Genomic DNA, 14,537 nt, shown 5'->3' with positions numbered 1-14,537 from the left:
CGTGTTCTGATAGTCTGAGTGCTTGCCTGCTCCGGTGTTTTCTGAAATCTCTGTTCTTTAGGCCTTTCCTTGAATAATCTCTAGAATATGAAGCGAATTGGTTAGATTTTGCCAAGTTTTTAACCGTAAAGAAATTCTTCTGCAAATGTGCAATTTTCATTTAACATTGAAACTCCTACATGAAAATGTGGTACAAATCCTTCCTATCAATGCAGTGGAGGATTCCTGTCCCAGAGTAAAACTGTGTTTCTATTCTACGTTATTTTTCAACGTGGAAGTGTTCCTTAGGAAAGTGAACAGATTAAAGTACTGATTCTGCAGTGTGGCTCATCAAAATAGTCTGAATGTCACATATTCAAGTGCTTCTAGAACCAGCGTTCTTGACGAGGAGGCGGCTGTAAGTTACAGGTACTTTCTGCGCGTCTAATTCAAGCACCGTTAATTTAATGGATAATTTCAAAGGGTGGAGGCCAGCATTGCAATCACATGCTGGTCCACCAGGAGGAAACAAACGCTGTGCAATGGATACTCCGTGTTGTGGGCGATGCTGTTCTTGGGGTTTTATGCATGTGTGTATTTGGGAGGTGGGGCGGGTTCAGCAGCATTGCTGGCTGGCTGAGCCCAGGCTTCTTGAAGCGCTGCATAAACATGTTTGGAACTAAGCAGCTTCTCATGCATGGTGGCTCATGCGCTTTGAATCAAGGAGTTTTATCGCCAGTCCCCCGACGGCCAGCTGCAGAGCTGACCACAGGCCCTACTAAAATTTTCATCATATTGTTGCAGCTTGGACCTTGTTCTGGTGCTGTTTGGGGTCTGTAAAATTTATTTTGCACAGTTGCACAGCAGTTGGAGTGGGATTTTCCTTTAAGTATAAGGCAGCTAGATAAAGACATGGAAACGTGAGTCACTGTGGTATCACAGTTGCTCACTCCAAAAACGGAAGAACATTTTATAATAGCAGGAAGGATAAGAACATAGGCATGAAACTAAACATTGGTACTGCAAAGAAACTTTCTGGTCAGCTGGTTTCTCTTTAGCCATGGAAGCCTCTTACTAAATTCGGCTTTTATTTCAACTCCTGCAGCTTCAAGGCTGACAAAACCCACCCTGAGCCCTGGCTGGATTAGGTGGAAGAGCACGACCTCCCCGTAGCGCATGGGCAGAGAGGGGATTCCCTGCTGCGGCTGCCCGGCAGACTGAGTTTATCAGTGCTCAGCATCTCTATTTCAGCCCAGTCAGAACATTTAATCTGCTGAGAAGACCAAACACCTTTTTTCTATTGTCACTGGTACACATTAAGCTCAGCAGTGTCAGATACCCGCTCCCCCAATTGCTTTGTGCACCCAGGCTTGTTCTGCCCTGGTTTTCCTGCATTGGTGAATGGCTTCTCTGCGCTGGCAGGAGAATTACCACTTTCCTAGAGCCATCATTAATTTAGGATGGGAATCAGGGGCTGCTGCTTGAAGCTCTCTGGGGCTTGTTTTCTACTGTAGCAGTGGTGTAGCTGTGCTGCCTGCAGTGCATGGTGCGTTTCTTGGGCAGGATGATTTCCAGGCTGGCTAATGCACAGAGCAACTGAATAAAAATTAAATAAGGTAAAAATAAATAAATCAAATGTGTGGAGAGAAACAAGAAGGAGAAAAAGAAGAAATAAAGTGGCAGATGGGAGGAGAGCATAAGCTAGAAGAGAAGATTTAACACCATGTAATATTGTGGGGTGGTAGCAAAAAGGGATAAATCAAATTACAGAAAATTATGCGCTGCATTTCATTATACCTCTTAATAGAGTGAAGCATAAGATATACAAAGTGGCTGTTCATTAGCTTCTGGGACTAAGTGGTTCTATTAGCCAAAAGCTTACTCCTTAGAGCCAAAGGGGTTATGTGCCTCGAGCAGACGTCTGTTACTGTGTTTTTTCCTTCTGAACTGTCTGTGAAATCCTGCAGTACTGGACAGAAAGCAATGTACTTTTATGCCGTGGGTCCCCTGTTAGCAGTCTAATGTTCCTCCACGCCCACCTTTGTAAACTGTTTAATTAGATGTGCAATTGTAATAAATAGAAGGAGTATTTACCGGTATGCTCCTTGAAGTCAGTAAAATCACAGTAGGTTTGCGTGGTTGTAGCAAAGCAGAATTCAGTCTACCTTTATTGTGCAGTTTGGACTGGTAAGAAAGGATTTATTGGGGTTCTCAAGCAACTGTTTTCTTCAATACATAGAAGTTGCATACATCTCACGTGAGCACAGAGATACCATTTCTCTTGTTATTTTTTTCTTGTCTGAAGACTGAATCATCCCTCCGCTCTGATTTGACATTGCACTGCCCTTAATCTGCTCTGCTCTGCATCCGCTTTGTCATACAGACTGCAGTTTTGGTGCTTTTGAATGTGTGGCACATTTATACAAAAAAAAACCTGCCTTCTGCTCTCCGGGAGAAGCCTCTGCAAAAAAGAGGAGTTTCCTGCGCGCGCCAGAAATTATAGCTTTAATGTGTGAAGCATTCAAAATTCAGCATAGTGCAAGGATCTGCTCAGTAGCTGGAATGTTTGTGCTGTTCAGTCAAGTCAGCTGGCAACAGAAAGGCAGCAAAATGAATGATAAGGTCACTGACTGCATAACTTTTCTCAAATACTTTTCTGCAGCTGACAAATATCACCATACATGGATAAGACATAGTCAAGATGCACTGTCTGTCTGTTCAGCGCCAGGACTCTTGCTTGAGATTCGGGTACCAAAACAACGGCCCGAACAGACTTTCACTTCAATAATTATTAAATTTGTTGCTCTTTTCAAACAGCGTGATCTTGCTCTTTTAATCTCATTCTTGGCTGCAACATCTGCGCGGGCTAAATTACTTTTTAAGGGTTGAAATTCTGTTGCTTTGCAGACAAAGTCTGGGAGCAGAATACTGTTTAATAGAAGATACTTTTTAAAATGCCAGTTGGCAGTGGGTTTAGTCAATAAATAGGTGTTTAATTCTGCTGCAGGTGGGGGCAATGTAAGTAGCCTCTAGGGAAAGACAAAGAGGCATTTTAAATAAACCGCTTGGCATGTTACTCATTTTAAATCAAGTACCAGGGTTATCCTAAAGCATTAGGATCTGCCTGGTAAAATGCCATTGTGCATTTGTAAACCCTGAGCAACCCCCTGATAGAGAGATACAAAGCCGTACGTGGAAAATCTTTTTTTAGAAAGACAAAGGGAGTAATCTTTATCTACCTGTAAGCCACGAGATCAGGAGATGGTACTAAAGACTTTGCTCTAATGCCTCTGTTTCAGAAAGAAGACAACTTCTTGCCCAAGGATGTCAAAGCACACGCATGTCATTGCCGTTTTCTAGGGCTGGAGGCAGCTAAAACATGTTGCACCAATTTAGACTCTCCACAAATCATGGTTTAATTCCATCTTCTGCACCAATTAATTAATGGTATGTTCCTATTCTCCGTGAGAGACCAGGCGTGGAAGCCGGACTCAATACGTGGCACGCTGAAGCTACACATAGCAGCAAAATGATGCCTTTTGTCTTTCTCTCAATGCTCTTTGTGATGTTGCCCAACATTTTGTTGGCTTTTTTTGGCTGCAGACGTACACCGGGCTGATGATCTCAGGCAACTGTCAACAGTGACTTCGGGATCTCTTTCCTGGGCTGTGACAGCCAGTTCCAGGGTCAGCATCAAAGAGCTTTGGTTTGGACGATTTTCCTCTACATGCATTGCCCTACGTTTATCCACACTGAAGCTCCTGTGCCAACATTGAGCCTTTTGTTCAGTTTTGTGAGATCCTGCAGGACTTCTTTGCTATCGGCATGGCATTTGACTGCCCTGAGGAGGCCAGGAGCATCTACAGACCTGGAGACTTTGTGCACGCTCCCTTCTGCGGGTCGTGAATGAAGATGTTGAATAAAACCAGTCTCAGCAAACACCCACTGCTGCCTCCTCTCCACCATGAAAGCCCTTCCATTTGCTTCCCACCCCTTCACCTCCTCTCAGTCCAAAAATGGACCTTTCTTCCAAATTCTGTGCTTAGTTTCTTTAATGATCACCAACAAAAAAATACAATCCAAGGACTCTGAGAAAGAAAGGAACTATTGAAATGAGCTTCTCACCTTCATAGTCCTCGTAGCTTTCTAATACAAAACAAACCTCCCAAAATTTACAGCTGCGGTTCTGTTTGTAGAAAAGGTGATCCACAAAATACACAACTGCCGTGAATTAACCTCACAGTCATTTTCGAAATGAGCCGTTATTATCTCCAGAGAGCGTAGGTTGGCTTTTCACACTGTCCCTTTGTTTTCATCCTGGAAAACCCCAGATGTACACGGTTGCCAGGGAGGAGACTAGTGTCAAAGAGTTTGCATCAGTCAGAGCCAAGTAAAATATTAATCATTGTGGGACCTGATGCCTAAGTGACAAGGAAGTAGCTAGGAAAGAAAGCGGGATAGCACCGTTGAGTTTTACAGCTACAACAGACACGGGTAGTTTATAGATTTTCCTTTGCTTAACAAGAACAAAGAAGATAGCACTGAACTTCTGTGAATTTATCAAAGGATTCAAAGCCCTGAGCTATTTTAAGAGGGCGTGACACAGCAACACTTCTGCTGTGAAACAGCGAGAAAAAAGAACTGCAACACGGCTACAACCTCCACTGCTGCAACGACATCTGGCATATGCCAAATGAGCCAGACAGGCCCTCCCGCCCGCAGAAGCACCGCTGCAGATGCTCTCGCCCTTCCAGCAAATTATTGGTTTCACCGATCGATGTTTCTTATCAGGACCATACGTACGGTCCAGGTCGGCTCTGTTGCAATCTGTTTGGCCGGCAGAAGCTACGCAAGCGCGGCCGCCCGCTGCAGGAAGTGGCTCTGCGGGCAGCAGGATCCACATCTCTCGCACAGACCTCACGCAGAAAACAGGGCTCCAGCAGAGGAGCGGTATTTTTGGCGAGATGGGGAAGAAGCGGCTGTGAACCGTCCAAAGCACCAGTCGAAAATCTAGCGGTGCTTGTTGTCAACATACCTCTAGGGTACCAATATTCTGGCCAAGTCCCAGCCCCACTAATCTGTTTACCTAATGTCCCCCTGCACTTCCACTGAAGTATGAGCTTATTTCCTGTACTAAACTACCATGCGTCTTGCGGTTAGTTATTAACTAGCTGTTGTATTTCAAAAAGGGCTTTATTTCAGCAGAAAGTGATTCTTTTGTAATCCTCACACAGTTCAGGGGAGCTTTGCAATCTCCCGGTGAGATATCCTCTTGCAACGCAAAGCAGTTTGTGCGAAATAAATGTGTGTAATATTTATTATTCTTATATTGTTAGTGTTTACATTTTCCTCAGACTGAGTGAGGTAAAATTGTTTTCCAGCAACAAAGAGTTATCCAGAATTAAGCATAATTTTGCCAAATGCATTTTGCTGGGGGGGGCGATTCCCAACCACCTGCCCCTGCTTTAGGAGCTGGTTGCAGCCTCTTTCGCTTTCTCTTCAAGTGCAATTGCACAGCCCGGAGACGAGAAGTTTCCTTGGGAATCTTGCTGGTAGGTTCAGCTTTCAGTGCAAACTCTTACAGTATCACGCTCTGTGGAGAAATTAATTATTTGTCATTTCTGGTATTCTCTTGGTTTCGCTTGTTTTATTTTAGGAGAACTTCCCAGATAAGGTTAGTGAACTCTGTGCGCTGAAGCATGAGGGTGGAATGAGTGAGCAGAAGATAGCGTCTCGCATCACTTGATTTCTATATGCATAAATCTGACTAAAGCAAATATCAGGGAAAAGGAAATAGTCAGTGTTTACTTATTCCAATTACTCATGCTTTCATATTTCTTTTAATCCCCTCCAGGCCCACTTCTGTTAGCTCTAAGGCTATCTAGAAGCTATTTGTTCAGGACTAGGTACTTGAATAGCCTTTAAATTCCAATTTTTTGCCTTCTAATTCCCTTTTTTTTTTTCTCATTAAGATTTCGAGCTCAGGTAGATAGCAGCGTTAAATGGGCACTCATGCAAGTCTGAAATGCCATCTATGTTTTTCTGTCTGCATTTAGACCCAGATCAGCCGAAGTGTCTCGCATCTCCGCAGGGGGAAATATCTTTCCGCAAGGCTCAGGCTGGCATCCGAACCGTGCAGCAGCTGCTGCTGCCGAGACCGGGAGCCTTCTTTCTGCCAGACACGTACCGCTTGTGCTTTTTTTTCACTGTACTCCTCAGTAATTTCTTTTGTGCAAGGGCTGACCAATCTGTGGTATTTCTCTCCTGTGTCAGCACCCCCTGGGAAAATTCAGCATTGGGGAACTGAAGGTAGGAGCTTACGCTCGCAACCATCTGACTCCTAGTCTTTAGGGCTGGACAGTAACGGCTGATGAGAAGGAGATATTGGGGAGGGAGAAATGTAACTTTTCAGACCAGCCTTGTTACTTCAGAAAGTATCTTGCTGAGTTGTTACCACTGTCTTCCCCATCTTACCCAATCAAGAGAGTGAAACAAATTGTTCCATGAACAACGACCTAATGAAACTCAGTTTTGAGAGATTTATATGCTATGCTCCTTCCTCTCACTCTTCAATACTCTCATTTTCCCTGTGACCTTCCTGTTGCTTTGATACTTTAATTTCCCCAGTAACTCCCCCAAACTGCCATCCGGTTCTCCCAACCACCTGCCACATCTCCCAGCTATGGGATGGGGAAGAGGCGGCAAGTAACAGCGGAGCTCACCGCATCGTCTTTCTTCTAATGTCAGCGCTGATCCCTGATACATCAGCCCATTTTTATAAAACCTGGGGGAATGTTATATATCTGCTAAAATTAATTTTCCTATCTCTGTCCTTGTTTTCCCATTCCTGCGTCCTACTAATGCTAAACATGACTTGATACTGGCGGATACCGTGGCAAAAGTGCAGATCTAATATTCACAGAGTTCAGCTAATTTTATAAAGGAAAGAAACAGCGAAAAGAAAAGGGAGTAATTACAGGCTGACAAATAGAGCTGATACATACCCCAGCGAAAAGAAATGTTAGTAAATACTGTCTCCCAGCCAGGCAGCGGGCTTTGGGGTCCCGTGAGCGAAGGCAGGGCTTGTGCATACCCTCCTCTACCCATGGGGAGTTAGAATTCAGATTAGAGATTAATCCCTTATCCAATTTTGATCTGGTGTCAGGCCAGGTGCGCCCACCTCAAACGCAAGGCCAGCACCCACAGAGCTTGGTAAGGCTCTGTTTTAGACTGCTATGAAGGTCCTTACCCACTTTAAAGGTCTGATACTATTTACAGGCTTCAGTTTGCTCGCGCTTGTAGTCCCTCTGATCTACTGGAGAGAAGATAAACAACCCACGGGATGACGGTGGATTGATACAAAACTGGAGAGGATTTGGGGTGTACTTCTGGTTACCGAGAACCAGCGGAGGGGGAACGGCCTCTGCCTGCCAGCACAGGGCTCTCCCGGGAGGGCCGGGGGAGCCAACGCCGGCCCGGGGGCTGCCGGCCGGCCGGGGCGGCGTGGGGATGCCCACGGGGGTGGGTGTCACCGGCCCCTCTGCGGGTCGGGGCCGGTCTCGGGTGCGCGGGGCCCTGCTGCCTCCGCAGGCGGCCGCTGAACGCAGGCGCTGCCCGCCCCGGCCTCACCGAGGCGCCGGCGCGCGGGCGCGGCCTACCCCCGGGGCCGCGCGTCGCTCGGCGGCGGCGGCGGCGACCCCCGCCCCGCCCCGCCCCGCCGCGGGCCGGGCCGGGCGGCGGAGGCGGAGCCGCGTCCGGGGCGGGGCGGCGCCGCGGCCAGTCGCTGCCTCAGCGGCGGGGTGGGCGGCGCGGCGCGGTGCGGAGCGGCGCGGCGCGGGGTGATGGAGCCGCGGGCCCTCACCGCCCGCGCCCCGGTACGCAGCGCCCGCTGAGGCCCGCCCGCCGCCGCCGCCGCGCGGCCGGCCCTCGCCTCCCGCCGCCACCCCCCCACCCCCGGGAAATGGCCACGGAGCCCCCGCGGCCGGCGCCGCCCGCGGTGGGGCGCCCCGAGGGCGGGCGCGGGCGCTGCGCGGGCGGCGGGCGCGGCGAGGCGGAGGAGGCCGCGGCCCAGCCGGCGCTCGGCGCCTCCCCGGGCCCCGCGGCGGCGGCGGGGGGCCGGCGGCGGGGGCTGAACGGCTGCGTGCCGCTGTCGCACCAGGTGGCCGGGCACATGTACGGCAAGGATAAAGGCGGTGAGCGGCGGCGGGGCGCGGGGAGGGGGGCAGCGGGGGGAGCGGCGGGCCGGGCCGCCCCTGAGGGGGTCCCCGTCCCCCCCCGCCCTCCCGTTTGTCTTAATTCTTCCAAACCTGGTGGCGGCGGGGCGGGTCTCGCTTCAATTCTCCTCACGTCCCGCTGGCGGCGGCCGGTAGCTCAGCTGTTGGCGGCGGGGGGGGGGGGGGGGGGTGTGACAGGCGGGAGCCGCTCACCGGCGGCGGGAGGGGGACGCGCGCGGCGCCTGAGGAGCGGCGGGTCGGGTTTGCCGCCCGGGTGGCTGAGCCGCCGCCGCCGGGCTCTGTCCGCCTCCCGGGCTGAGCTGCGAGCACCTGTTCGCCCCCGGGTGCCGCCGCAGCGCGGGGCTGTCGGCCTGGGGGTCGCCTCAGGGCCGAGGGGTCCCTCTCCCTGGGCAGGGCCTGTTCCTCCCTTCGGGGGCGGGAGGGGCCGGCGGAGCTCGGCCGGTGCGCACAGGTTGCGGAGGGAGCGGTATAATGTTATTCTTCTGGTGGCTTTCATCAGTGCTGATGGCCCGTCAGGACGGGAGAGTTAACAGGAGAGTTAACCTTTAAGCCGAAGGGCTTCTGCGGTTCAGCTTCGCTTTAACGGGCACCTTCTAAAAGAAGCGGGAATTTAGGTAACGGCGTGCTGGTACCCTCAGAATGTATATTGAAACTAGGCTTTATCCAAAGGGAACCCCCAAACCTGTGGCCGCCAGAAACTTCAGCAAAACATTAGTAAGCCATTTACCAACCTGGGGTAACTTCTTAACTGCTTATTTATTTGATCATAAGAGTAAGGCCTAACCAACGGCTAGTAAGCAGTCTAACAGTGCAGATACCATGAGGAGACAGCATTTTTGAAGCATGCCTCCGCTAGCTTTACACTTCTATTTGAATTCCAGGTTGAGGAGTGAGGAGTGAGGTGTTGGCACTTCTGATGAAGGTGCCTTTTAACATAGGCAGCGGTCAGTGCCAGAGCAAGCGGCCAAGTTAACGTTGCCAAACGGCATTTCTTCCAGGACTTCACATTTGGTATAACCCCCGCCCTGGAGCCAAATGTAAGGTATACATCCATTCAACTCTCAGCGTGCCCTTTGAGAGTGGCTATAACGAGTACCTGCTGTCATATTGCCTTTGAACCCTGTCAGTAGGAACTGTCTCTGCCGAATAGGCCAAGAGCTGAACTTCAGAACCCCTTCAACCATCAGTGAGTGGAATTACAGCACTAATGGCACTGTGAGTGTCTTATCTACAGCCTGCATCCATGGTATGTCTTGCTGCTGATAATCTCCGCAGCAAAGTAATTCTTGTCCCTTGCCCCTGGTGCAACCACTGCCTTAAAACGTCGAGGAAGGTGCGTTGGGTCCTTGGTGCTGTACGTCTTCCTCGTTGCTCATATATCATAACATGGGGTGGGATCAGGCAAAAAAGGCTCACTTCGGGGAGAGCCTCACCTTTGGCACGTCAGTTTTATCGCATTTGGATCAAGACAACATGGGTGATGCGCCACGTATATTGCGGGTGCAGCTCAAATGGATTAGGTAAAGCTAGCTCTGCTACATCCACCACAAGACGAAGATTTTCCTGCAGAGGTACAACCACCCTTGATGATCTCATCTTAGAAACCAAGTTTTACATTTAAGTGAAGACCAAAGCTGCTATGGCACTTACGGCTCTCTCATTTTTGTAACTGAATCTTCTCGTTTTATTTCTTTACAGATGTTGTATGTAGGAGTGCAGGCAGTCAAGATGCTAAAGATAGAGGGTCATGTATAATTCTGCAGTGCTGCTCCCCGTGGTGTCTTTGTTGTGAAGCTAGTGGCCAGATGTTTGGATATATGTAGTTGCTAATAGCACTGGTAAGGAATATCGCAGGCAATCTGTATGCCAGAATCTGTGAGAACTTTAAGCATGTGTGAGGAGACCACTGTGTCTTCTACCTCCTCCGTTGCCTTTTCTGCCTTTTCCTACAGTAGTCACCCTTCCTGCTATTTTCCATTCTGCCCTTTTCCACCCCATTGAACCTTTAGCATTTTAAAAGCCTAAAGCTATAAAACCAGTATGCCTTTTTGTCGGGATACCTCTATTGCTATGCGTACAACGTGGCAAACGTACCTTGGAGGTTGTACCCGGCTGGTGTTAGTATCTGAGCTGTTTACTGATTCAAGCTCAGAGCCTTCTTTGTTCTGCCCAGCTTCCTCCTGCATGTCACTGCTGTCCTCTGCGCTCGACTTCCCTTCTGTCCTCACATACAAACACGCAGAGGACTTGAAGGTATCATGAGTATTTTTTAACTTTTTTTTTTCTTGTTGAGGTATACCTTAAAATTTCTTTGCCATAGGGTTCCCTCCCTCCTGAATAAGACCTTTCCATTTTCCCTTTGCTCCCTGTGACTGTTACCGCTTTGTGAAGAAAGGTCTCGAGCAATCTCCCTGCATGCACCCATAGACCCCCGGCTTCTGGGCATTATGATTGACCTTTTGTTGAATGCTGTGTTCAGCAGTGCTTCCCCTGGAACAGAGTAAATCACCTGTAGTAAGTAAGGTGACCACCTTGGGTTGTGGCTTAATTCCATAGGCAGGTGGAAGGAGACAGGAGCTGATGGGATATGTCACCTCTTGCATCAGGCTGTGGTTTGGTGCCCGTACCTGCAAAGTGCTGGAGGTCCCCAAGCCGTTAGTGGGATTCTGTAGCTAAAGGAACCATTCTCTTTCGGTGTGACTTGCTCGGTTGTGCAAATCGCAAAACTTCTAACTCTGGCTGCTATTTTCCCGAAGCAAAGGTTAAGGTGGCACATACATACTGGTCAGTCCTTATTAGATACCCTCGGAGGGCAGAGGATCTTTTCTAAAGTCAATGTTTGTCGTGTTTGTGCAGAACAGGTTTTGTCTATAGTTCAGTGAAACGTGGATTGAATGGATTGCCTTTTTTTTTTTTAGAAGAGTGCATACATCTGCATTGGTTATTTTTGCAGTAGATTTGAATGCTAGCAAGCTTTGCATGCAGAGCCATAGAGAAATGTTGATGAGATATTTCAGAATTTTAATTTTGGTATAGTTCTGCTGCTTCTTCAGAAATGTTAATTGCTTATTCATATATTAATACTACTCTCTGTCTGTGCTGAAAAACCGCAGGAACCCTAGAACAAAACCATGACCAACGTTCATATGTTAGTATGATCTGCAGGTGATGGTATCTCTGGTTGTTGTTGTTGTAGACTGGAGGGAAGGTGATGGAGTTTTCATCTTTGTGGTGAGTGTTGAAACATGAGTCTTGGGTTTCCAGGCCTGCCTCAGTCACAGTGACAGAGTAGGTGCTCTAGCCTGTCAGCAGTCCAGAGGATGAGGGAACTTTAGACAACGTCAGGTTATATTAAACTTTTCAAGTAATATGTCTCAATCCAATAGTGTATGGGTTCTACTTCCAGGAATATTTGCCTGGTCTTTCTACCTTGTAGATTGTCTACTTGTCTTATCATCAAAGCCACCATGCAGATTTTGAGGAATAAGTGTTATAAAACCTTTTTTAATGTTGTGATTGTTAGCAACTCACATTCAAAATGCGTACCATTCAGATACTTTGTGCACTTTGCTAAGCGGTTTCCAGCACGTGTAAAAGGGTACGGGGGGGGAGAAGCTATTGTGTCTTGAAGTAGTGGTAGTCTGCGCACTGTTGTGTGGCAATATTTTTCTAGTTTTGGAAAGTATACAAAATCCAACTTTCAGCAAGCAGCATGACTTGAGAGCTGTTCTACATAATTTTTTAAAACCACTCTTTGTTCATTGGCACAGCCAACTAATGAAACAACTTTTCTAAGTCTGGTGGTTGTTTTAAAGTAAATATCTTAGGCTCTAAAGATTTTTTTTAGTTTCCAAGACTGCAAAACAGAGCCCACCCAGAGATAATGCTTTCTAAAAGGTGAAAAAACAATTGCTGTTACAACTGCGAACTCTTTCTGGGACACAAAGCTCCTGGCTTGTTTTACTGTGTTTCCTCAAGTGGCAAGCTGAAGGTGGAACCTATTTTGGATACAGTTGGCATTTGTGCTTCCCTTCTAAGCAAAATAAACTACTATCTGAAAAGCTATGAATAAATCCTAGAAGAAAATTTATTTTCCAGAAGTGTTTTTCTTTTTCCCTTGCAACTAATGATCTTGAAATTTAGAGCGCGTTTCACAGGGACGCAGTTACTTTACTCTGTTCTTGCCCATATCCATCTCTTGAGTACCCTCAGATATTCAGTTGCATTTCTTACGCAGCTACTCAGCAGTATTGCTGACTGGAGAGTCATTAAGGCTGTTTCGGGAGCATATTTTGGGGTTTTTTTTGGTGCAGGCATGATGAAGGTGGTTGCCTGGCTTGAGTTCTGTATTGTAATTACTGTGATAGAAATAGTCGCATCTGATTAGCATGAGTGTTATAGGGGTGCTACTTCTAGTAATACGGAAGTGCTCTTTCTATGCCACTAGTATAGAAATGTATTCACAGGACATATATTTCTGTTTTAGCTAGTAAGAAATGCATTAAACTTGGTACTAACTCCTTTAACTTCTTGGCATTGTTGGAAAAACACCTTATCAGTTATTTAAAAAGGGAGTGGCTATGTAATCTTCCATAGCTGAATGAATGTTTTTTCTGGGTGAAACTTTTAATGTCAAATCCCAGTACTTTGTTGGCCTTGAGCAGAATTAGACCCAGGAAATCATCTGATGGCTAGAAAAAAAGGAATGCAAGCAAACCTCTACTAAGGGTGTTGTGTAGGAGCTGCCGATTTCGACTCTACTGTGCACGTACTGAAAGCAGTACGACTTTGCAAATAGGCTGTCCCTGATGGTGTATTTGCTATTTCTGAAGAAAAAAAAAAAAGGACAAAAAAAGCTGTATTTCTTAAAACTAAGCCCTGAAGGAAGTGCTTCTCTTCTAGGTATACTGCAGCATCCAGATGGGACTGTCCTGAAGCAGTTGCAGCCACCACCTCGCGGTCCCAGGGAGCAGGAGTTCTACAACAAGGTGAGGGTCCTGCAGCGTGGAGGGAGCTGGCTCGCCGCGAGTGAAGGGATGGGTGTGCTTACTGTAGAAGTACATCCTTATTGTTGTGGTTGGGAAAGCGCAACCTAAATATCTGAACGGTAGGTCACTGGCAGCCCTGTCATGGTATCTGTGTGTTGTCTAGAACTTTCTCCTCTTGAATGTCTGTCCCCATGCCAGACCTACTTCACTCACAGGATTTCAGCTTGCTTATTTGCTCGTGGGGTTTTCACGTCCTCTAAGATTTTATCTAAAAGCCTTGTATTATCTCCATCTATGATTAAAGGGTGGTATGTTTGATCCCATCTTTCTCATGTTGCTGAGTGTCTCAGAATTGGTTGCTTCTAAATTTAGCATGTCTTACACTTCTGTCTAGTCTGGTTTATTGCTAGAAGTATTGCTCTGTTCACTGTGTTAAAACTGTTCACTGTATTAAAACTCAGCTCCTTTTAAAAAGTCAATAAAAAGTGAAACTCTCCAGTTGTTTTAACTTCAGTTGTATTTTTCCTATTGCTCATTTTCAGTTTGCCTTGTCAGTAACTTTAATAACACAAACCAGGGAAGCTGTTGCTTGTTGTCTTATGATGGTAAACTGTATTTAGAACCTCTTTCTCTTACTGAGCTACCTGCCCGTGATAGTCATGTGTTTTTTCTATATCAGCTTGATATGTCATCCCTTTCCATGGCTTATTAGGTAGAAAGAACTGTAGAAGTCTTCATGCAGGATGAGAGAGGAGTCTTGAGACTCTCTTTTTGTTGTGTTGTTTGGTTTGGTTTTCTTCTTTTCTTTTTTCCCCTAGAAGGGTATTTAAGTTACCAAAAGACCTTAGGTATTTTGTGGAAATGTCTCACATTAAAACAGACTAAGCAACATGCTCTAAGAGAACAATGTGTTTGCATACTAGCATTACTCGATAATTCTTGTGATGGGACTGGTAGACAAAACAGCAGCTCTTGAGTTAGTAGGAGCTCAGCAGGAGCCAGTTAAATCTAAATGTAAATATTTTTCTGAGGTTTCTCAGTGACTGTCATTTAGATGAGGTTAAGAAAGATGCAATCCAGTCTGAGTGGTAACTCTTCAGTAGAAGGAGAAAGCTTGAGCAGACTCCTTTGAGTGCCAGGCTACTTAGTCTTCTGTGAAATCCTGAGGTATGGACAGTAACATGCTGTCTAAAGCCATCGGATAAGAGGAGTAAGCTTGAGCAGTGCTTAGACGTTAACTGTTCACAGCACAGGCATTATCATTTTGCCTGTTGCTTAGATTCACGTGACAAGCCGTGAGCAAGACCCTGGGCAAAATCTTCGAGAAAGAGGTCTG

The 14,537-nt window shown here is 47.1% G+C and overlaps 1 protein-coding gene across 2 annotated transcripts in view; it reads left to right on the top strand.

Annotated features, from left to right (window-relative positions):
• Positions 1 to 7,939: 7,939 nt before the first annotated feature.
• IPMK (inositol polyphosphate multikinase) overlaps positions 7,940 to 14,537 on the top strand; it is a 44,729-nt gene continuing 38,131 nt past the window's right edge. For both annotated transcript variants that reach the window (XR_009484098.1, XM_059821271.1), the window contains exons 1-2: positions 7,940 to 8,171; positions 13,116 to 13,201. Coding sequence is in view for 1 of the 2 variants with exons in the window: in XM_059821271.1 (XP_059677254.1) it covers positions 7,940 to 8,171; positions 13,116 to 13,201 (318 nt within the window). In the remaining variant the exon portion in view is untranslated. The remainder of the gene's footprint in view (positions 8,172 to 13,115; positions 13,202 to 14,537) is intronic.

This window comes from Gavia stellata, chromosome 9 (assembly GCF_030936135.1).
Source record: "Gavia stellata isolate bGavSte3 chromosome 9, bGavSte3.hap2, whole genome shotgun sequence".
Taxonomy (NCBI): domain Eukaryota; kingdom Metazoa; phylum Chordata; class Aves; order Gaviiformes; family Gaviidae; genus Gavia; species Gavia stellata.
Note: the sequence above shows the minus strand (reverse complement) of the source record. Positions and strands in the feature narration are given on the sequence as shown.